We start from the raw sequence: 24,211 nt of genomic DNA, 5'->3' as shown, positions 1-24,211 counted from the left end.
ACTTTTTCATGCCACCCGGCTGGAAAAAAATTCTGGGGAGAACACTGAAAGTGTACCAGAGACCAAAAATAATCAAAGATTGATATATACCTGGGGCTTCCTCCAGCACCATGCGCACAGATCGCTCCCACGTCACTGGAGAGATACGTAGAGAGCACACTTCCTCTTGCTCAGACTGGCCGAAGTAACGGGAGTAGATACCGGAGCTGCAGGCAGTGGAGGACTGCAGGGTGGGAGCGATCCGTGCGCATGGGGCTAGAGAAAGCCCCAGGTATGTATAAATCTTTGATTATTTTTGGTCTCTGGTTTCCTTTAAAACACATTAGCAAAAGAGTTATCATCAAGATTACACTTTATATAAAGTGTATCTTAATCATTGAGTGAGACCATTTAAAGAAATCAATGTACACACAAAGGACATTTTTTATTGAATATCAACATGGTACATCAAATTCAAATTGTCCCAGTCCATTACAATGCTGTTACATTCCAGATTTTGCTACTGTACAAAGATCTGAGACCTCCTGTCTCTCAATTACACACTCTCTCATTACCAGCAGTGTGTATGCCTTATACAGCAGTGTTGTAGCTGCTGCTACATTTCTCTTGCCATACAATCCTCACCAGTGGATTTCTAAACATTACTAACCAATTTGATTGCCTACCTGCATGTCCATTCTGATCTGGGCATAGACATGCTAAGAAGCAGATAACACGATGAAAAATTAATGCTCAGAAACCCAGTAATGGAGAAGGTGAAGTGCAAGCAAGGAAAGCTATTAGCAGCCATTGCACTCCTGTATACAGACTTGCTGGCAATAGGGAAGAGTTTGCAAATAGAAGGACCCTGGGTTCCTTATATCTCTGCAGGGGCACAAAATCCATCTGGGGTTGATTTGACACGTGTATTCTAAAGGCTTATACACACACCATGCAATGTTTCGATTATTTCTCGCACAAGCAACCTGCCTCTTTGAGAAAGGGATCGATTTTGAGATCAGTACTGCACACAAAAAAAAAAAAAATATCCCCTAGACATGCTGGAAATCAAATGGAAACTTCTGGTTGATCTGCTTGGAATATTGCATGATGAGTATAAGCCTTAAAGCGGATCCGATGAAAAACTAACTATAACAAATAACTTGTCTATATCTTATCTAAAGTTTAGATAGTTTACACAACATATCTAGCTGCAAAAGTTTAAAAAGTGTATGATTATTTATTCCTGTGATACAATGAGGGCAGCCATGTTATTTTTGTCATATTGTCACAGGCTAAGGGCTGGAGATGCTATCAGCTTTCTTGTGTGTAAATTCAGCCCCCTCTCCTCCTCCCCTCTGCCTTTGAAATCAATGGCTAGTAACACCTCCCCCTCCTCCTGCCCAGACTGAGCTCCTGTAAGCCCTTGCTATTGTGTGAAAATGCCTTGGCACTCTGAGGGCTGTGGGCAAGGCTTTTTTAGTTTATAAGGAATTAAAGTATTAAAACAAAAACAAAAAAGTATTTGGCTTGAGGAATGCCCTATAAACTATAGGAAAGGGACACAATTATGCAATGAGTAAAAGTTCATCTCGGATCCACTTTAAGTACATTCACTCACAGCTTGTGGCAGTCGGAAGGTTTCTAAGCAAATCTTCCTTACAGCGATCAATGATTATATTCCACTTCATCAAAACATTCTCTTACTGCTCATTTTTTGGGTATAGGCTATATTTTTCATACATATATGCAGAAATGTGCAACCTCTTATGTTGTGTTAACAGTCCAGTTGACCTGGTTGGCACCACTACTGGCTCCTTATCACTCGAACTACACAGATTAAACCTGCTCAAAATGGTTCCTGGGCTTTCATCCTGGGCACATTCCCTAGAAATAAAATGATAAATCCAACCGACAATATTGGTTTCCCTTGTAATATTGTAGGTGAAGCTTGAGAGCACAGAAAACTCTCTACTGAAATATATGCAGTATACGAGAAACCATTGGATGGTTTGGCGCTTGAGCAATAAAATCTGAGATCTCAGCATTGGGTTTTCAGATCCCTGAAAAAACACCATTCATTTCACTTAATATACATTGACTCATGCTCATTCTGTGAAGCCTGACCACTTACCATTCTCTTTGCACAAAATGCATCATGTCTTCCACTGTGTTTGGTTCACAAACCATGTACAAGCCCCAGAGGCCAGTATCTGTGTAACACGTATTGAAGGACTGGAAGCTGTGGCACAAGTTTCCATGACAGGTGATCTGTGCAAGTTTACTGGACAGATTCTGCACAATCGAGACATAAAACATGATATATTAACACAAGCAGCCACGTCAGAAAGCACCATCATTTTCTTAAAGCTATAATTCTGACTTTATATATTAAAGTTAGCAGGCAGTATTGGGTAATTCTATTATTTTAAAAAACAAAATGTATGAAAAGTTTCAGGCTTAAGCCCTATGAGACAGGGAAAGAAGGAGGTTTGCGTACAATAAATATATTAACAATCAACTGCACACAGTGATGCTTATTTGTAACCAACCACAATGGAGAACCATTGTGTATAGGCAAGTTTGTATGCAGACCTAATGGGCCTACTAGTGAACTTGTGCACATACAGTAAGGCACTAGTATGGCAGGGTTCATACTAAGAATTTGTTTGCTTTTGTGAATGAGCGAAAAAATGTTTGCCGCACATCTGATTAGTCAATGAAGAACTGCGCTGTCAGAAAGGAAGTGCCTCCCTGTGTGGTCTAGGCAATGAATCTGGTAACCTAGAGGTTATAGATGGGTGTCTACTTATTTTGTCTAGACTAAAATCTCCTGGTGACCAAGGTGACATATAAGGGCTATATGGTCTAGACTCAAATGAGACAGAAGGTCAAAGGTCACTGAGAAGTAAAAAAAAAATTCTGATGGTGAGAGTCACGTACAATGAAAGGATATAAATATAGGCTAGAAGGAGCTCTGTTGGCAGAGACATCCGATCTGGTATGGCTTAGAGCAGTGTTTCTCAACATTTTATTAGTATGTACCCCTTTTAAAACCCTGTACTCACCAAGTACCCCCTAGCATAGTAAACATTACCACAAGTACCCCTTGACAAATATATATTTAATTATAGTACATGATGATTGGTTCTAAACAATTTCCAAGCATGTACTATTACTTTTACTTAGCTAAAATACTAATTTGGTGTTGTCTATATAAGATTTATCATATTCTAAAACTCTAAATTTGTTATGCTTGGTTAAGTATATCAATCCTGAGTACCCCCTGGAACCATCCGAAGTACCCCCTGGGGTACGCGTACCACACGTTGAGAACCTAGGGCTTAGAGAATGAGATTTTTTTATCTCAAGGCCCCCAGATATGAAAGTTTGGTAAAGTATAATTTTAATTTCATGTACTTCAGCTAACCAAAGAGGTTAGTGGTTTGTTATTTTAATATTTTTTCTAACACGAACACTTGTATATTCTTTGTACAGTATATAACTACAAGAATACATTTTTATATAAAAGGATTTTTGTCTAAGACTCTAGTTATTTCATTGGAGAGATCTGTGATATAAATACACATTACTAATGGTATATCAGTGGCTAGAGAGCCCTTCTAACCTACTCTGGGAGAAATGACACTTAATTGAGTTTAGTATTCTCCACAATTGGTTCACCTATTTTATACAAGGCCTGACAGCACTTCTGGTAAAAACTTACACATGCAAAATTCCCATTGACTTTCATTACCTGCGGTAAAAAAACTAAATAAAAGTATTTGGGGAATTTTAAAGTGAAAATGCACGTGGGAAAATGTTTTACAATGATAATGTGGCATGCATCCTCGGGTCCTAAGGGAATTAAGTTCAGTTATAGATAAACCCCTTTATCTTATCTTTTGCGACTCTCTTTCCCAGTGGATTGGCGTACAGCCCACGTTTTCCCATTATTTAACCACTTGCCGACCGCCCACAGCCGATGGGCGGCGGCAAGGGCTGGGCACAAACGACCGCAATACGCCCGGCGGCGGTGGGTGTGGTTATGCGGCGATCGCGTCATTCGTGATGCGATCAGCCCCCGGCAACAGGCTCCGCCCCCCTTGCGCAGTAACCCGCCGGCCGTTCAGAATATTTTACTTTTTGTCACAAGTTAACGTAAATTGATTTTTATTGTTTTTTTTTTTCACAAAGTGTCATTTTCCGCTAACTTGTGACAAAAAATAAAATCTTCTATGAACTCACCATACTCCTAACGGAATACCTTGCGGTGTCTTCTTTCTAAAATGGGGTCATTTGTGGGGTTCCTATACTGTCCTGGCATTTTAGGGGCCCTAAACCGTGAGGAGTAGTCTTGAAACCAAATGTCTCAAAATGACCTGTGAAATCCTAAAGGTACTTATTGGACTTTGGGCCCCTTAGCGCAGTTAGGGTGCAAAAAAGTGCCAAGCATGTGGTATCCCTGTACTCAGAAGTAGTATAATGTGTTTTGGGGTGTATTTTTTACACATACCCATGCTGGGTGGGAGAAATCTCTCTGTAAATGGACAATTGTGTGTAAAAAAAAAAATCAAAACATTGTTATTTACAGAGATATTTCTCCCACCCAGCATGGGTATGTGTAAAAATACACCCCAAAACACATTATACTACTTCTCCTGAGTGCGGCAATACCACATGTGTGGCAATTTTTTTTCAGCCCAACTGCGCTAAGGGGCCCAAAGTCCAATGAGCACCTTTAGGCTTTACAGGGGTGCTTACAATTTAGCACCCTTCAAAATGCCAGGACAGTAAACACACCCCACTAATGACCCCATTTTGGAAAGTAGACACTTCAAGGTATTCAGAGAGGGGCATGGTGAGTCCGTGGCAGATTTCATTTTTTTTTGGTCATAAGTTAGCAGAAATGGAAACACTTTTTTTTTTATTGTCTCAAAGTGTCATTTTCCGCTAACTTGTGACAAAAAATAAATTCTATAAACTCACCATGCCTCTCAGTGAATACTTTGGGATGTCTTCTTTCCAAAATGGGGTCATTTGGGGGGTATTTATACTATCCTGGAATTTTAGCACCTCATGAAACCTGACAGGTGCTCAGAAAAGTCAGAGATGCTTCAAAATGGGAAAATTCACTTTTGGCACCATAGTTTGTAAACGCTATAACTTTTACCCAAACCAATAAATATACACTGAATGTTTTTTTTTTTTTTATCAAAGACGTAGCACAATAAATTTGGACAAAAATGTATACAGAAATTTTACTTTATTTGAAAAATGTCAGCACAGAAAGTAAAAAAAAAATCATTTTTTTGACAAAATTCATGTCTTTTTTGATGAATATAACAAAAACTAAAACTCGCAGCAGCAATCAAATGGCCCCAATAGAAAGCTGTATTAGTGACAAGAAAAGGAGGTAAAATTCATTTAGATAGTAGGTTGTATGACCGAGCAATAAACCATGAAAGCTGCAGTGGTCTGAATGGAAAAAAAGGCTCTGGGTCCTTAAGGGGCGAAAAGACTGTGGTCCTTAAGTGGTTAAGAAGGGCAAAAAATCTGATCCAGGAAATTATAGACCTGTATGCAAACTATTTGAGGGGTTACTAAGAGATACTATACATGTCTTCATAGTAGAAAATCTTATTTCTCAGCATCAACATGGGTTTACTAAAGACAGGTCCTGTTTGACTAACATGCTCAGCTTTTATGGGGTAGTGAACACTAATGTGGATATTGGGAATGCAGTAGATGTGATATACTTGGACTTTGCAAAGGCCTTCGACACTGTTCCCCACAAAAGTCTGGTGCAAAAGTTGAGGATAAACATTAATTGAGGAGCGCAAGAGAGGTATCTGATACCCTTATCAGGGGAGACGCTTTCCATATGATAAGACAAAGACAGAAAAGACTATGGAGAGCGTCTACTAGCAAATATCACAAAAGTTTATTGAATCAAAATGCAGTCACATAAAACTCCCTTATCCCCCCCTAAAATACACAGCCGTGTATAGCTAGATGTCAGCTGACCATACACACTGAACCACACATAGCAGCATAGCAGTCATACTAAAACTATCTAGACAAACTTAGTGGATACTCCACAATGCAAATCTGACTTGAGTAATTGAATGCTTCAAATCCACAGCCCAGATGCTGCAATATACATCCTCTGTGATTCTTAATCTGCCACGCTGTAAGGCTGACTCAGTAAACTGACACTGTCCTCTTGAAGACTGTTTTTAGTCTATGATAGATATAAGGTGCGATTACACCGCTCACCAGGCATCCCCCTCAGTTCAATTGCAAAGTATTGCTTTTCAGATAGGGCTGTCTTAGTAATACACAGTTCAAGGTGTAGGCACAGTTCCAATAGCAGATTATGCTATTGGAACTGTGTGCATAATCTGCTATTGGAACTGTGCCTACACCTTGAACTGTGTATTACTAAGACAGCCCTATCTGAAAAGCAACACTTTGCAATTGAACTGAGGGGGATGCCTGGTGAGCGGTGTAATCGCACCTTATATCTATCATAGACTAAAAACAGTCTTCAAGAGGACAGTGTCAGTTTACTGAGTCAGCCTTACAGCGTGGCAGATTAAGAATCACAGAGGATGTATATTGCAGCATCTGGGCTGTGGATTTGAAGCATTCAATTACTCAAGTCAGATTTGCATTGTGGAGTATCCACTAAGTTTGTCTAGATAGTTTTAGTATGACTGCTTTGCTGCTATGTGTGGTTCAGTGTGTATGGTCAGCTGACATCTAGCTATACACGGCTGTGTATTTTAGGGGGGGATAAGGGAGTTTTATGTGACTGCATTTTGATTCAATAAACTTTTGTGATATTTGCTAGTAGACGCTCTCCATAGTCTTTTCTGTCTGCAAAAGTTGAGGATGCAGGGACTGGGGAAGAGTCTGTGTGCATGGATAGGGAACTGGCTAATGGACAGAAAACAAAGAGTTGTGGTCAATGGATCGTACTCAAAATGGGAGACTGTTAGCAGTGGGGTCCCACAGGGGTCTGTACTGGGTCCAGTGCTCTTTATTTTATTTATTAATGACCTAGTAGATGCAGTAGTGAGCAATGTTGCTATTTTTGCAGATGATACAAAATTGGGCAGAATCATCAACTCTCAGAAAGATAGTGTCATATTGCAACAGAATCTGGATATGATGGCTATATGGGCACATACATGGCAGATGAAATTCAATGTTGAAAAGTGTAAAGTCATGCATTTTGGACGTACTAATGGTCTAGCACCATACAAAATAAATGGGATACAGTTGCGGACATCAAACTTGAAGAAGGACTTAGAAGTACTCATCGACAAGTTAAATAATCGTACTCAATGCCAAGCCGCTGCAGCTAAAGCCAACAAAATTTTGGGATGCATTAAAAGGGAAATAAAAACTCGAGATGCTAGCATAATATTGCCCCTGTTTAACTCTCTAGTAAGGCCACATCTGGAATATGGAATTCAGTTCTGGGCACCACATTACAAAAAAGATATTGCAGTTTTAGAGCAGGTGCAGAGACGAGCAACAAAATAGAGACGGGGGATGGAAGATCTCTCCAAGAAAGGTTAGATAAACTGGGTTTATTTAGTCTAGAGAAAAGACGCCTTAGAGGGGATCTAATTAACATGTATAAATACATCAGAGGGCAATATAATAGCTTGGCGGATGAGCTTTTTTGTCCCTAGGCCTTCTCAAAGGACTAGAGGACATGATCTGCGCATGGAGGAAAAAGTTTAGCCATTTATTTAGGAAAGGGTTCTTTACAGTAAGAGTGATTAAGATGTGGAATGCATTGCCACAGGAAGTCGTTATGGCAAACTCTATACCTGCATTTAAAGGGGGCTTAGATGCTTTCCTTGCGTTGAAAGACATCCATGGCTACAATTACTAGGTAATGCCTAATGATGTTGATCCAGGGATTTTATCTGGTTGCCATCTGGAGTCGGGAAGGAATTTTTTTCCCTTTTGGGGCTAATTGGACCATGCCTTGAAAGGGTTTTTTCGCCTTCCTCTGGATCAACAGGGATATGTGAAGGAGCGGGCTGGTGTTGTACTTTGTTCTCTGGTTGAACTCGATGGACGTATGTCTTTTTTCAACCAAAAAAAACTATGTAACTATGATGAGCATGAACCCTGCCTAAGGCTATAAATGAACAGACATGTACATATGTGTAGAGGCTGGCATGGAGCCTGGAGACCACACGCGAAGAGCTGTACGTTCCAGGTAAGGAGTATCATTTACAACTTAGATGAAGGTTTACAGTGTAAAGCATAACTTAAATTTTACTTTAAACATTAAAAAAAAAAAAAAACGTAAGAGTACAAACTATCATTGTTTGCTGATGATGTGCTCCTGTCGTTATCTTCTCCTATAATATCTCTTCCAAATGTGCTTAAAGTGATACAAGAATTTGAAAGATTTTCAGGATTTAAAATTAATCCAGACAAGACAGAGGCTCTCCCTCTGAATATGCCGCAATCACTACTTACAAATCTGAGAGCTGGGTTCCCCTTTAAGTGGAAGACAGTTAGTATTACATATTTAGGAGTTCAAATAGCAGCCACATATAAAAAAAAAAAACTTTTTGATCTCAACTTCATACCTTTTTTTTGAACAAGCCCGTAAGGATCTGGATAGATGGAATCAATATCATGGATTGGTAGAATCTATTCAGTAAAAATGAATCTGCTTCCTAGATTCTTATACCTATGTGAAACATTACCAATCACCATCCCGGGTAAGTTACTACATAAATTTCAGAAAGATATCCTTCGTTTTGTTTGGGCTAGGGGGGAGGCCTAGGGTCTTAAGTAAGGTTCTAGAATCAGATAGGACTAGAGGGGGTTTATCAGTACCACAGTTTAACCACTTGATGACCCACCCTTTACCCCCCCTTAAGGACCAGCGTGGTTATTAGTGATCTGTGCTGGGTGGGCTCTACAGCCCCCAGCACAGATCAGGGTGCAGGCAGAGAGATCAGATTGCCCCCCTTTTTTCCCCCCTATGGGGATGATGTGCAGGGGGGGTCTGATCTCTTCTGCCTGCGTGTGGCTGGCGGGGGGGGGGCACCTCAAAGCCCCCCTCCGCGGCAAAATTCCCCCCTCCCTCTCCTACCTGTCCCCTCCCCGGTGATCCGGGCTGCACAGGACGCTGTCCGTCCTGTGCAGCCAGTGACAGGACGTCCCCTGTCACATGGCGGCGATCCCCGGCCGCTGATTGGCCGGGGATCGCCGAACTGCCTTACGGCGCTGCTGCGCAGCAGCGCCGTACAAATGTAAACAAAGCGGATTATTTCCGCTTGTGTTTACATTTAGCCTGTGAGCCGCCATCGGCGGCCCGCAGGCTATTCACGAAGCCCCCCGCCGTGATTTGACAGGAAGCAGCCGCTCGCGCGAGCGGCTGCTTCCTGATTAATCAGCCTGCAGCTGGCGACGCAGTACTGCGTCGCTGGTCCTGCAGCTGCCACTTTGCCGACGCACGGTATAAGCGTGCGGTGGGCAAGTGGTTAAATTATATTATTTGGCCTCACATTTACGACAGGTTGCTGAGTGGTTGGCACTACCTCTGAGAACTAAGTGGGCTGAACTAGAGGAGGCCTCAATATACCCATATGCGATAGGTGCCCTTCCAGGAATTTTAACTAAATTACCAACTTTAATAACTCCAATCCTTATTACAATTATTTTTACTTGGCAAATATGGCAGGGGGCATGTAAAAGATACCGCTTATCTCAATCTCCGTCCCAATTAATTTACTTGAAGGGAAACCCATCTCTTCCTCAGAATTCCCTGACAAAATTAGGAGGCTGGTCTAAAGGAAAAAACATTAGTTTACCTGAAGGATATATATGATCAGTCCCGATAAAAAATACTGACATTTTCCCAAATACGAGAAACATTTGATATACCTCATAATAGATTTTATGAGTTTTTGCAAATAAGACCTTATATCAATAAGGAATGGGGATCAAGGCCGCTTGCTCCTCTTACATATTGTGAGAAGATTCTAAGAGAGACAGACAGAGAACCAGGTTTTATTTCACAACTATATGCAATTCTATCTATACCGGGGGCAAATACTTTTATTAAACATAAACATATGTTATTTTGGGAATCTAAACTAGATAAAACACAAGTCTTGTCAGATTGGGAAGATATTTGGATGAATGCGCGCAAAACTTCAATCTGTACCCAAACAAAAGAGAATATTTATAAAATAATGTTCCAGTGGTATCGGACTCCTTTTAGACTTAGTAAAATATATCCGGGTACCTCAGATTTATGTTGGAGACAATGTGGCATGATAGGTACGATTGATCATATTTTCTGGTTTTGTCCAAAGGCACAGATATTCTGGAAGTCAGTCCAGTCTTTGATCTATAAAGTCATCAGGAAACATAACACTGGACACTTGGATCTATCTGCTAGGGAAACCATATCCAGGCTTGAAATCTTATACTCAGTGTATACTTAATCATATTTGCACTGCAGCCCGAATGAATATAGCAGCCTTTTGGAAGAGAAATTTATGTCCTGGAATAGAAGATGTGGTAAATAGAATCAGATGGGTTAGGTTAATGGAAAATTTAACTTCCTTAGTCCATGAAACGGAAGACCAATTTAAGAAAGTATGGGATTATTGGGATATAAACCATGAGGGAGAAGGGAGGGTTGAGGCCTAATGAAAAAGTGGCTTCAGGTGAAATATACAAGGGAAGGGGTATAAGTGGGAACAGAGGAGTTCGGTTTAGGTTACAGTTATTCATATCTATACCTGGAATAGACGAGATACTATCTTATACTGAATTATAGGCTATACGAGCTGATATATATCTAAAGAAGAGAAGCATATCTATTTATAAAAGCACAATGTGATGTTTTCTGTGATGAAACAAAAAAGTGCATAGACAGTTATGATGTATACGGTTGATTTTATTGTGTTACTCTTTTGAGCAAGTTGGTCTATGTGTTTATTGGAATCAAACTGTACATTGTATGTATCTTTCTCTTTTGGAAAATAAATAAAAGTTATAAACAAATAATAAAAAAAAAAAAAACGTAATTCCTTACCACGCCACCTCCAAAGGACCGATCCCAGTTGCCGATCAATGTGTTGGCCACCATAAGGGGAATAGTATCAGGATGAGACCAACCCACAGCTTCAACTGAAATTGCAATGTGGGCTAATGGCATTTTGTCATCACGGACACGGAACTAAAAGGAATGAACAAAACACAAGCGCTGTCAAAGGGTTAATATCCTGGTTTTCTGGAGGTTTCCCCAGTTATAGGGGTCCCAGCAGTCAGTACAACACAGCATATAGTGAAATTGCTGCTGTACCTATGTGGTAACCATACAGGCTATGCGAGATCCCAGGAGTGCCCAACCTGATGGTATATGAGTTGAGTAGAAATGGATCCACTCAGGTGCACAGGGATAAAAATCGCAATCTTTTTTTGGCCACAAACAGCAACAGACTGGCTCAAACTTATCAGACAGGCAGTCTGCCCTTAATCATAGCCCATCATTAAGGGAAGACTGCATTGCCAATACACATAACACAGTCTGTTGCTGTTATTTTTGCATAATAAAAATTGTGAAAAGCAATAGACTTTGCCAGTGTTTTGGGGATAGAGGTATGCATCTCGTTAATTATAATAAAGGAGACATTATTAAATTATCTTTATCAAGCAAATATTTTCTTACCTCACTACCTGTGAAAGTGCATGGAGGGAGTGTCTTTCTATCATAGGTAGCCGGCAAGTTACCAAAATGATACTCTGCCAAGTCACGCAGCTGATCATGAGACACACCTGTAACCAACAAAAGTTTATAAACATTTATTGCTCTCGGACCAGAGGCTTTTTTTTTTCTTCCCCCCCCTCTTTTACACTTCCTGATCAGTGTGCTTGCCTCACAGTAATCAGGAGGTCAGAAGCCAATGAAAACACATCCTGACCGAGTTACGGAGCTCAGCTGTCTATACAGCTGAGTTCTGAGCCGGCAAAGACTAACAACATCCCATGCTCGGGATCGTGTGGCAGTAAAACTATGCTGCATCAAGCTCAGGCAACCAGAACTGCGGAGTAGTTTTAACTGCACACAGTTCCAAACCAGATATATTAAATACAACGGTTTGGTTTATTGCAAGAAAAACAAAAATCAGCTGGTCATGGGCTTAAAAAGTGTTCCAGTTTCACTAGACATTGACCCGAGGACACCAGCCCTGCTGCAGCTCCAGTAACAGATCGTGTAAGTCCAATGATACACAGTAGTCTTTTGTAAACATTATTGCATTTGAGTAGTCTGCTCTTATCCCACAAGCAATGTAAAGCCAGGGGACAGGAACCAATGTTGCTTACTATGGGAAAATGAAAGGAGACTTTACAGTTTAATTGATTACATGGAGGGCTCACAAGAGGAAACTTCAGTAATTATGAGAATTCACAAGCTCCCACGCTCTAACTTTCAATCATCTTTATATATCGTATATACTTACATTTAAGCCGAATTTTTGAGCACAAAAAAATGTGCTAAAAAGTCCCCCCCATCGGCTTATATGCGGGTCAGTGTCCTCCGAGGGCCCTCCTGACTTGTCACTGAGGAGTGTAAGGGATCGTGCAATGATCCCCCACTCGTGCTGCATCCCCGGCTGCCTCGTATGTCCCTGCACACCCGCGGCAACAGTGTATAATCCAGCATTACAACTGACCTGTGTCAGTTGTAGCTAAGAGAGAGGGACATTGTCACTGCTCCATGGGCGCACAGTTTAAAATAGAGCTGCCGCTTCCTCCAGGGCTCCCCGCTGTGTCCATGTCTGTGGTAGCTGAGAAGCAGTGCGTGTATCAGAGTCACGTGCAGCTCTGGGAATTCCCTCGTCTCTCTGCCCCGCTCGCTGTTTTTCAAGGCGCCACTAGATGGCATCATATGAGACACAGCCAACAGGACAGAGGCAAGGGAATCCCCAGAGCTGCACTTGACTGATACACGCACGAGCTACCACGGAAATGGACACTGCGGGGAGCCCTGGAGGAAGCGGCAACTTTGTTTTGAAGATGCCTCTGTGGGGCAGTGACAACGTCTCTCTCTTTCTGCTACAACTGATCAGGGGACACAGGTCAGTTGTAGTGCTGGGTTACACTATGTTGCTGCTGGGGTGCAGGGACATAAGAGAGAGGGGGGGGGGGGGGAGCAGGCCAGCACATGTGGGATCATTGCACGATTCCTTACACAAGTCAGTCCCCTTGTGCTGGTGGTTACACATTTCATGCTAGCCTGCCAGTCAGTCTGTCAGTCAGTCCAGTGACATGTGTTCCTTATCCTGCTAGCCAGACACTCCAGTCCACTCTTGTTATTGTTGTCCCTGCCATACCAGTCCAGCCTGCCAGTCCACGTGTTGCCAGCCATTCCAGTCTGAACTTGTTGTCCATGTCCCTGTCATGCCAGCCCAGATGTGTTGTCCTAATCCCTATACTGCTAGCCAGATCCTCATTTTAATCATATGAAGGGTTGAAATGGTACTGAACTCAGAACTTCCTTTCTATTTATACCGTGGAGGGGGAGGGCTTATATGCGAGTCAATAACTTTTTTCGGGGGGTTTTTTTTCAAAGGAAAAATGGGTACTTCGGCTTATCCGCGGGTCGGATTATATGCGAGTATATACTGTAGTTGCCATGTCTAACACAAAACAAAAAAACTCCACCGAAAACAAAATTCCATATAAAAAAAGGTTACAATATCTCCCCACCCTGCTAATAGGAAGGGGGGGTGGGGGATTCATATCTGTATGGTCAGTGTGATGGCAACAGGAAATGAGGGTATTATTTCTAAAAGAGCCTTAAACAACAAAACAAACCTGACAAGATCTTGTCCTACTCCCTATATCCCAGAACTATTTTGGCTGAAGTTCTGCTTTAATAAGGTTATTTAAACTTACCACCTGCAGCAGCCAGAACAATTCTGGGTCCTTTATAATGTGTTGTGATGTACTCAACCAAATCACTGCGGTTTATAGATCTGGTATAAGACAAAAATGTTTAGCAAAGTTATTGACAAAATATACTGGAATAAATGTAGGCCATCACTATTGTTCTGTAAAATCTATTAGTTTCACAGATAGCTTGGAAGGTATGTGACCAATTGTGGCGATTCTAATCAAATGAAACCTACTTGATGTTTTCTGTAGGCCCCAGGATGGTTCTCCCTAGTGCAGTGCTGTGATATGCAGTGGCATGTAGATAATCAAAGACCACTTCCTGTAAATTAGTCTCTACTTCCTGCATCTCTCGCAGAATAACGCCTCTTTCTCTTTCAATCTCAGCTTCTCCCAGAGTGCTGTTCTGAATGATGTCTGCAAGAATCTCAACAGCTGTAAATACAGGAGGAAACTATTACGCTGATAAGGGGACAGTGTTGTATTTTTTTAACAAAAGTGAAAAGTGCAACATGTTATTAAATATTTACAGATACGTTTTTATTTGCCTATTCACTATGTGTTGCCAGAAGTTGGAGCTCTTCATTTGAAAACAGGATGTTTTTTATAACTTAGTAGTCAGACAGATTAAATAGACTGTACTTTAAACAGACAACTTCCACCAATATTAAAGTAATTGGGATTCGTTATTTTAAAAAAGCCAGATACTTACCTAAGGAGAGGGAAGGCTCTGGGTCCTAATTAGCCTGCCCTCTCCTCTCTTGGACCGTTCCAGCGCAGGATCCCCCGTAGCAGCATTCAACCAATTTGGTGAAATGTTGCTGTCTCCGCCGCTGAAGGGAGGCTTCGAAAGTGTTCAGGAGTCCGAGTACTCCCGAAGACGGGCCGCTCCAGACTGCGCACGCGCCCTCGCTCACGCGCAGTATGGAGCTGCCGGTCTTCAGGAGGACTCGGCTCCCAAAGACTTCCAAAGTCTCCCCAGGGTGGGGGATTCAAATGGGGGAGCCAGAGCAGCACCGAGGGCACTGGGAGAAGAGAGGGAAGGCTCATTAGGACCCAGAACCTTCCCTCTCCTTAAGTATCTGTTTGTTTTTATAACGATTTACAATGACTTTAAGAAAAATGTACAGGGTAAGTAACCCCTGTATTTTAGTCTCTAAGCAGACAGGCAAGGCTGAACTTAAAAATGCCTAGCATGATCTGCAAACGGTGTGCAAAACACACAATAAAATAAACAGAAAATAAGACAAAAATGAAGTTGAAGTTCCCAATGCATTAAGCATCCGAATTTACTTTAACCACTTCCCAACTGAGGGGTTTTACCCCCTGACCACCAGAGCAATTTTCACCTTTCAGCGCTCCTTCCATTCATTCGTCTATAACTTTATCATTACTTATCGCAATGAAATGAACTATATCTTGTTTTTTTCGCCACCATTTAGGCTTTCTTTAGGTGGGACATTATGCCAAGAATTATTTTATTCTAAATGTGTTTTAATGGGAAAATAGGAAAAAAAACGTGGGAAAAAAATTGTTTTTCAGTTTTTGGCCTTTATAGTTTTTAAATAATGCATGCTACTGTATTTAAAACCCATGAAATGTATTTGCCCTTTTGTCCCGGTTATAAAACCATTTAAATTATGTCCCTATCACAATGTTTGGCGCCAATATTTTAATTGGAAATAAAGGTGCATTTTTTTCAGTTTTGCGTCCATCCCTAATTACAAGCCCATAGTTTATAAAGTAACAGTGTTATACCCTCTTGACATAAATATTTAAAAAGTTCAGTCCCTAAGGTAACTATTTATGTATTTTTTTTTTAAATTGTAATTTTTTTTTTTAAATTACAAGAAAAAAAAAAATTGGGGAGTGTGGGAGGTAAAGGGTTAATTTTGTGTGTTAAACTAATTTATTTCTATGTGAAAAATGCTTTGGATGTAGTTTTACTATTTGGCCACAAGATGGCCACAGTAACATTTTGTTTATGTGACCTGCAAGCGTCCGCAAGGACGCTTGCAGGAAGTAGAAAGAGGCTGAGAACTTTTTTTTTTTCCCACAATGCCCACGAGCGGCAGCGGATCATTGCGGGGATTAGATCAACGAACGGGAATGGATTTTCCCGTTCATTGATCTCCGGGCGAGCGGGCGGCGGCGTGTTTACTAGCGGCGGGCGGCGTGTTTACGGGCGGGAGCAGTGGCGGGAGCGCGGAAAGTACGTATTTCTCCGTCCCTGGGGGTTAAAGGATGGAAAAAGGGACGGAGAAATGCGTACGCGCGGGGGTAAAGTGGTAAAAGTGGTCTGAAATGCTGACATAACATTCAATAAAAATGTGTTTTCCTACTTTTTTTTTTTATTACCCACACAGTTATTATATTTGCTGTTGTGCTGTGTTCCCATCTGTAGCAAGGTCACCGGCGGCCAGCTGGAGTGGACAGTGTAGTGTCTGCTCCAATGTGTTCTGGCTGGAGCCTGGGGCAGATGCATTACCACCATAGGCTACATGGGGAAAGCATCTGTCTATCTGGGATAATCACAGACTGCACAGAAATGCAGCCCACTTATCGGCTGACTGACTGACAAGTGTGAATGGCTCCTATACATAAAATAGGAGACGTTCACTGTCAGTTTTGCGATGTAGTAAAACATACAAAAAAATAAAATCTGTTTTACTCTAAAGTGGGAATACAGCCTAAAGGTGCCCATGCACTCATTGATTTTCCCATTCATCTACTAGGAATCGACTCCCCAAAATATCAGATCGATCTTTGGTCAAAATCAATTAAAAAAAAAAATTTGATTTGACTGGAAAGAAAATCTAGGTTGATTGGGGGCAGGAGCATTGGTAGATTGATGACACATAGCGTTGCACTGCATTGCACAGGGAAGGGACAACAAAAAGGGTGCTTAAAGTGGATCTGAGATGAACTTTTATACATTGCATAATTGTGTTCCTTACATATAGGTTACAGGGCATTCCTCAAGCCAAGTACTTATTTTGTTTTTGTCTTAATACTCTTATTCCCTATAAACTAAACAAGCCTCACCCACAGCTTCTCCAAAATGCCAAGGCACTCAGACCCATGTAGCAAGGGCTTATGGGAGCTCAGTCTGGGCAGGAGGAGAATACTAGCCAGAGATTTCAGAGGCAGAGGGGAGGAGGGAGGAGGAGAGGGGAGTGAGCTGAGGGCTGGAGATGCAGTTGCAGATTACCTGTGTAATGATGACAAACAGAACATGGCCGCTCTCATTGTATCACAGGAATGAATCATCTAAAGGGGCCCATACACCTAACGATTTTCCCGCCGATATACAGCAGTTTTGATCACAGTGATCGAAACAGCTGTAAAATCGCCGCACACACCGCTGACAGAACAATCGATTTCCGTCCGAAATCAATCGTTCCCGTCGACCCATCCGTGCGGAAGATTTTTCTCGGTCGCCGGCGGGTCGGGAGTGCGTTGTTCGAATGCCCGACGACCGACGCAATACAGTGGGTAATACATTACCTGCTCCAGCCGGCGCGAGTCCCCTGGTCTTCTTCTCCGCTTCGGGCTTCGGAGCTACACAGAACTTCCTGTTTAAACTTCCCCTGGACAGGAAGTTCAGTAGCCAGAGCGGAGAAGAAGAAGACAGCGGTGACAGGAGACTCACGCCGGCAGGAGCAGGTAATGTATGCGGGCGGCAGCAGCTCCACAGATTGATCGGCTTCAGGCTGAAATCGATTCACAATCTGTTTGCAGTAAAGGTGGCCATACGATCCCTCTCTGATCAGATTCGATCAGAGAGGGATCTATCTGTTGGTCGGATCTGATGGCAAATCGACCAGTGTATGGCCACCTTTAAACTGTTGAAGCTGTATGCAGCCAGATTTGCTGTGTAAACTAGCTAAACTTTAGATATATAGACAACTTACTTGTTAGTTTTTCATCTCGTATCCGCTTTAACCACTTAAGGACTGCAGTCATAAAACCACTTAAAGGGACACTTAAGTCAAACAAAAAAAATGAGTTTTACTCACCTAGGGCTTCCAATAGCCCCCTGCAGCTGTCCGGTGCCCTCGCCGTCTCCCTCCGATCCTCCTGGCCCGCCGGCAGCCACTTCCTGTTTTGGTGACAGGAGCTGACAGGCTGGGGACACGAGTAATTCTTCGTGTTCCCAGACACATTAGCACCCTCTATGCTGCTATATGGTATATGATATATGCTATAGCAGCATAGATGGCGCTATTGGGGCCAGGAACGTGAAGAATCACTCACGTCCCCAGCCTGTCAGCTCCTGTCACCGAAACAGGAAGTGGCTGCCGGCGGGGCCAGGAGGATCGGAGGGAGATGGTGAGGGCACCGGACAGCTGCAGCAGGCTATTGGAAGCCCCAGGTGAGTAAACCTCATTTTTTTTGTTTGACTTAAGTGTCCCTTTAAGGACCAGACACTTTTTTTCCATTCAGACCACTGCAGCTTTAAAGGGACTCCGAGCTCACCCAAAAAAAGAAAGTTGTACTCACCAGGGGCTTTCTCCAGCCCAGTGCGGGCGACACTCGGCAGAGTGTCGGGCTGCTCCTTCCGCGTATGACGCGGCTGACGTCACACGCCGGCCGCCTCGCGTCATCACGGCGGCGATTAAAGCGCCCGGGCTGCGGCCTGTCATCCATTACGGAGCGGGGAGAAGGAGAGGAGCCAGGACGCCGGCGTGGGACCTCCCGACCAGCACTGGGCTGGAGAAAGCCCCTGGTGAGTACAACTTTCTTTTTTTTTGGGTGAGCTCGGAGTCCCTTTAACGGTTTATTGTTCGGTCATACAACCTACCACCTAAATGAATTTTACCTCCTTTTCTTGTCCCTAATACAGCTTTCTTTTGGTGCTATTTGATTGCTGCTGTGATTTTTCGTTTTTATTATATTTATAAAAAAAGACAAGAATTTTGTCAAAAAAATGATTTTTTTTTTTATTTCTGTGCTGACATTTTTCAAATAAAAAGTAAAATTTCTGTATACATTTTTGTCCAAATTTATTGTGCTACATGTACTTTGATTAAAAAAAATCCAATAAGTGTCTATTTATTGGTTTGGGTAAAAGTTATAGCGTTTACAAACTATAGTGCAAAAAGTGAATTTTCCCATTTTGAAGCATCTCTGACTTTTCTGAGCACCTGTCAGGTTTCATGAGGTGCTAGAATTCCAGGATAGTATAAATACTAAATACTAATACTAAATAATACTTAATTTAATACTAAATTACCCCATTTTGGAAAGAAGACATTCCAAAGTATTCACTAAGAGGCATGGTGAGTTCATAGAAGATGATTTTAGCGTAAAATGACACTTTGTGAAAAAAACAAACAAAAATAAAGCAGAACGGGCACTGCTGCATAAAAGTCCCTTTATTGTGGCCGGGTTACACAGTGGTTAGCAGTGGGGGGAGATAGGCCTGACAGCTGTTTCGCAGGTATACAACCTGCTTCTTCAGAGGCCTCTGAAGAAGCAGGTTGTATACCTGCAAAACAGCTGTCAGGCCTATCCTTTTCCCTCCACTGCTAACCACTGTGTAACCCGGCCACAATAAAGGGACTTTTATGCAGCAGTGCCCGTTCTTCTCTTCCTTTCAAAGACCCCAAGGTATTCCGTTAGGTGTATGATGAGTTCATAGAAGATATATTTTTTGTCCCAAGTTAGTGGAAAATTACACTTTTGTGGAAAAAAAAAAAAAACTATGAAAATCAATTTCCGTTAACTTTTGACAAAAAATAAAATCTTCTATGAACTCATCATATCTTGGGGCGTCTTTCTAAAATGGGGTCACTTGTGGGGTTCCTATACGGCCCTGGCATTTTAGGGGCCCTAAACCGTGAGGAGTAGTCTAGAAAATAAATGCCTCAAAATGACTGTTCAGGGGTATAAGCATCTGCAAATTTTGATGACAGGTGGTCTATGAGGGACCGAATTTTGTGGAACCAGTCATAAACAGGGTGGCCTCTTAGATGACAGGTTGTATTGGCACTGAAGTGCAGGAAGCGCAGGATGTTCTCAAATCGTGACCTGGACATGGCAGCAGAGAACATGGGCATGTGATGTATTGGGTGCGTAGACCAATAAGACCACAATACATTCTTTTTGACTAGACCCATGTTAAGGAGAAGGCCCTAAAAATGTTACGTTCGGAATCTTGGAGTGGCTTCCACCGAAAAGGCTGGGCATAATAGATCCTTGGTTTGACGGTTGCGTATTGTGTGGCATAACGGTTGGTCTCGCCACAATTAACCTTCCTGGCGGTAAGCCCGAACTGAGTTCGGGCTATGCCGCCGGAAGGCACCGCTCAGGCCCCGCTGGGCCGATTTGCATATTTTTTTTTTTGCTGCACGCAGCTAGCACTTTGCTAGCTGCGTGCAGTGCCCGATCGCCGCCGCTACCCGCCGCTATCCGTCGCGCCGCAGCCGCCCCCCCCCCCCCCCCCCCAGACCCCGTGCGCTGCCTGGCCAATCAGTGCCAGGCAGCTCTATGGGGTGGATCGGAATCCCCTTTGACGTCACGACGTCGATGACGTCATCCCGCCCCGTCGCCATGGCGACGGGGGAAGCCCTCCGGGAGATCCCGTTCTTTGAACGGGATCTCCGGATCTCCGATCGCCGGCGGCGATCGGAGGGGCTGGGGGGATGCCGCTGAGCAGCGGCTATCATGTAGCGAGACTTTGTCTCGCTACATGAAAAAAAAAGAAAAAAAATTTAAAAAAAAAAAAAGATTTGCTGCCCCCTGGCGATTTTTTTGCAAACCGCCAGGAGGGTTAAGTCGTACCAGCAGTGATCAGAAAAAAAAAATTTCTGTCTCTGCGGTGGGGCGGCTGAGGGTTTGGCCGGGTGATCAGAAGCCCGCAGGGGGGCAGATTAGGGCCTGATCTGATGGATAGGAGTGCTAGGGTGTGACAGGTGGTGACAGGAGGTGATTGATGGGTGTCTCAGTGGGTGATTAGAGGGGAGCATAGATGCAATCAATGCACTGGGGAGGTGATCGGAAGGGGGTCTGAGGAGGATCTGACGGTTTGGCCGAGTGATCAGGAGCCCACACGGGGCAAATTAGGACCTGATTTGATGGGTAGGTGTGCTAGGGGGTGACAGGAGGTGATTGATGAGGGTCTGATCTGATGAGTATGATGGGTAGCAGTGACAGGTGGTGACAGGGGGTGATTGATGGGTGATTAGAGGGGAGAGTAGATGTAAATAATGCACTGGGGAGGTGATCAGAGGGGTCTGGGGGGGCTATCTCAGGGTGTGGGCGGGTGATTGGGTGCCTGCAAGGGGTAGATTAGGGTCTGATCTGATGGGTAGCAGTGACAGGGGTGATTGATAGGTGATCAGTAGGTGATTACAGGGGAGAATATATGCAAGCAATGCACTGGCGAGTTGATCAGAGGGGGTCTGGGGGGCTATTTGAGGGTGTGGCAGGTGATTGGGTGCCCGCTAGGGGCAGATTAGGACCTGATCTGATGGGTAGCAGTGACAGGTGGTGACGGGGTGATTGATGGGTGATTAGAGGGGAGAGCAGATGTAAACAATGCACTTTCGGAGGTTATCTGAAGGTGGGTCTGCAGGCAATCTGAGGGTGTGGGCAGATGATCAGGTGCCCACAAGGGGCAGGTTAGGGTCTGAGCTGATGGGTGGCAGTGACAGGGGGGGGATTGATTTGTGATTGACAGGTGATTACAGGGGAGAATAGATGTACAGTATACAGTACACGGGGGGGGGGGGGGGGGTTGGGTGATCAGGAGCCCCCAGGGGGCAGTTTAGGACCTAATCTAAAAAATAGCATTGACAGATAGTGACAGGGAGTGATTGATGGGTGATTAGGGGGGTGATTGGGTCAAACAGGGTTCTGGGGGGTGGGCAGATCAGTGTGTTTGGGTGCAGACAGGGAGGGCTGCAGCCTGCCCTGGTGGTCCCTTGATCACTGGGACTACCAGGGCAGGAGGCCTGTATAATATGCTTTGTATACATTACAAAGTGTATTATATGCTTCTAATACGGCGATCGAGGGGTTAACAACCCGCTGGCGCTTCCGAACGGCCGGCGGGTTGACGTCGCAGGTGGGCGGAGCCTACTGCTGGCAGATGCACAAGCATCACAGCGCGCGATCCCCAGCCATATACAGTCCCAGGACCCGACGCCCATCGGCGTTACGTGGTCCTGGGCATGCCACTTTGCCGACACCCATAGGTAGGGGGCGGTCTGCAAGTGGTTAAAGAAAATCACTTAGAAACAAAAACTATGGCAAAGCAGAAAATCAGTGGTTACAATTTAAAAGGAACTTAAAACGGAGAAGGATATGGATTTTTCCTTTTAAAATCATTCCAGTTGCCTGACTCTCCAGTTGATCCTGTGTCTCTAATACTTTTAGCCACAGCCCCTCAGCAAGCCTGCAGATCAGGTGCTCTGACTGAAGTCAGACTGGATTAGCCGCATGGTTGTTTCAGGTGTGTGATTTAGCCACTACTGCAACCAAAGAGATCAGCAGGACTGCCAAGCAACTGGTATTGTTTAAATGGAAACAACCATATCGCTCTCAGTTAAGGTTCCCTTTCAGGACAACTAACCTGCGAGGGATATAGAGACTGCCATATTTATTGCCTATTGCCTTGCTGTCCTGCTTATCCTCTGCCTCTAATACTTTTAATCATGGACCCTGAACAAGCATGAAAATCAAATATTTTGATTTATGATCATATCCCACTTAGGTCAGTTGTCCTTTAAAAAGGTGCCTGTAGACTATGTCGATTTTCCGCCGATGTACAGAAGATTCAATCACTGTGATCAAATCTGCTGTTAAATAGATAACGCAAACGCTGACTGATTGCCATCCAAAAATCGTTCAATTCATTCGATCTGTCCAGGTGAAAAATTTCACTCAATAACTGGCGGGTCGGGAGCTCGTCATTAGCGGCGTTCGATTCTGCGATGATCAACGCAGCAATACATCACTCATCTGTCGTCTGACGAGAGTCCCCGGGTCGTGCTGTCCCTTTCTCCGGCTGGTCTACTTATGATGAGAAGGGAGAGTTCAAATAGTAGAGTGCCCTCTACTGTTTTAACTTCCGCTCGGGACAGGAAGTAAAGAGAACATGGAGAAGAAGGCCAGCAAGAGAAAGGGACAGCACGAACCCGGGGACTCGAGTCAGCAGGCAGGTGATGTATTGCTGCTGGACGGGGGGCGGCGAGGTAGCTCCACAGGTTGTGAATCAATTTCATGCTGATATCAATTCAAAATCTGTGTGCAGAGTTTGGGCAGCCAATAGATCCCTCTCTGTTCAGATTCGATCAGAGATCTGTTGGTTGATCTGGTGGCAATCGATCAGTGTATGGCAGCCTTAAAGGAACACTTAAGTGAAAAAAAAAATGATTTTTACTCACCTGGGGCATCCCCCAGCCCCCTGAAGCTGTATGGTGCCCTCGCAGCCCCGCTCCGATCGTCCTGTCCCCGCCGGTGGCTACTTCCGGGTTCGGCAACAGCCGATGACAGGCTGGGAACGCGAGCGATTCTCCGCGTTCCCAGCCGCTATATCACCGTCTATGCTGCTATAGCGTATATATACACGCTATAGCAGCATAGAGGGTGATATATCGGCTGGGAACGCAGAGAATCACCCTCACTGTCACAGAACCCGGAAGTAGCCGCTGGCAGGGACAGGACGATCGGAGCGGGGCTGCGAGGGCACCATACAGCTTCAGGGGGCTGAGGGATGCCCCAGGTGAGTAAAAATCATTTTTTTTTTTCACTTAAGTATTCCTTTAAGAAGCTTGATCCAGTAGAAGTAAACACTTATTAGAGAAAAAAACTCTAGACAATCAAGTTCTGAAAAGTGAATTTTTCTTTAGCCATTCTGCATTATGAATGCTTGAGCTGCACTTAAATACCTCTAGGAAGATCTTTGGAGAAAGCCTTTGCATAATATACAGTCTGTTCCCGCGAGGTGTACGCATTCAAGTGGGCACCCATGTTTTCTATCTCAAGCTCCAAGTCTAACTGTGAGCGTTTTCTTGTGCCCTATGATAAAAAAAACAGGAACAAATGTATATTTTTAACATGTTAAAATAAAAAAATATATATACAGTATACTCAAACTGAGCTACAGTACAGCAGGTACCATAAGGTGTATGATTAGGTCTATTTACTGTGCACCTTTACCCTCTAAATGTTGTTATGTAAAACTATGACCATGTCCTGGGGCACCATTTCCATGTGACACTGCCTGAATCATTCAGATGGATAGGCATCATGTGGGTAGCAGTGTGTG

At 43.5% G+C, this 24,211-nt stretch overlaps 1 protein-coding gene across 1 annotated transcript in view; it reads right to left on the bottom strand.

Annotated features, from left to right (window-relative positions):
* PMPCB (peptidase, mitochondrial processing subunit beta) overlaps positions 1 to 24,211 on the bottom strand; it is a 47,362-nt gene that overhangs the window by 13,318 nt on the left and 9,833 nt on the right. Inside the window, exons 4-9 of the mRNA XM_068276226.1 lie at positions 23,832 to 23,961; positions 14,172 to 14,370; positions 13,939 to 14,018; positions 11,708 to 11,814; positions 11,072 to 11,215; positions 2,114 to 2,274 (exon numbers count right to left, since the gene is read on the bottom strand). Coding sequence (XP_068132327.1) covers positions 2,114 to 2,274; positions 11,072 to 11,215; positions 11,708 to 11,814; positions 13,939 to 14,018; positions 14,172 to 14,370; positions 23,832 to 23,961 — 821 coding nt within the window. The remainder of the gene's footprint in view (positions 1 to 2,113; positions 2,275 to 11,071; positions 11,216 to 11,707; positions 11,815 to 13,938; positions 14,019 to 14,171; positions 14,371 to 23,831; positions 23,962 to 24,211) is intronic.

This window comes from Hyperolius riggenbachi, chromosome 3 (genome assembly GCF_040937935.1).
Source record: "Hyperolius riggenbachi isolate aHypRig1 chromosome 3, aHypRig1.pri, whole genome shotgun sequence".
NCBI classification, from domain to species: Eukaryota; Metazoa; Chordata; class Amphibia; order Anura; family Hyperoliidae; genus Hyperolius; species Hyperolius riggenbachi.
Note: the sequence above shows the minus strand (reverse complement) of the source record. Positions and strands in the feature narration are given on the sequence as shown.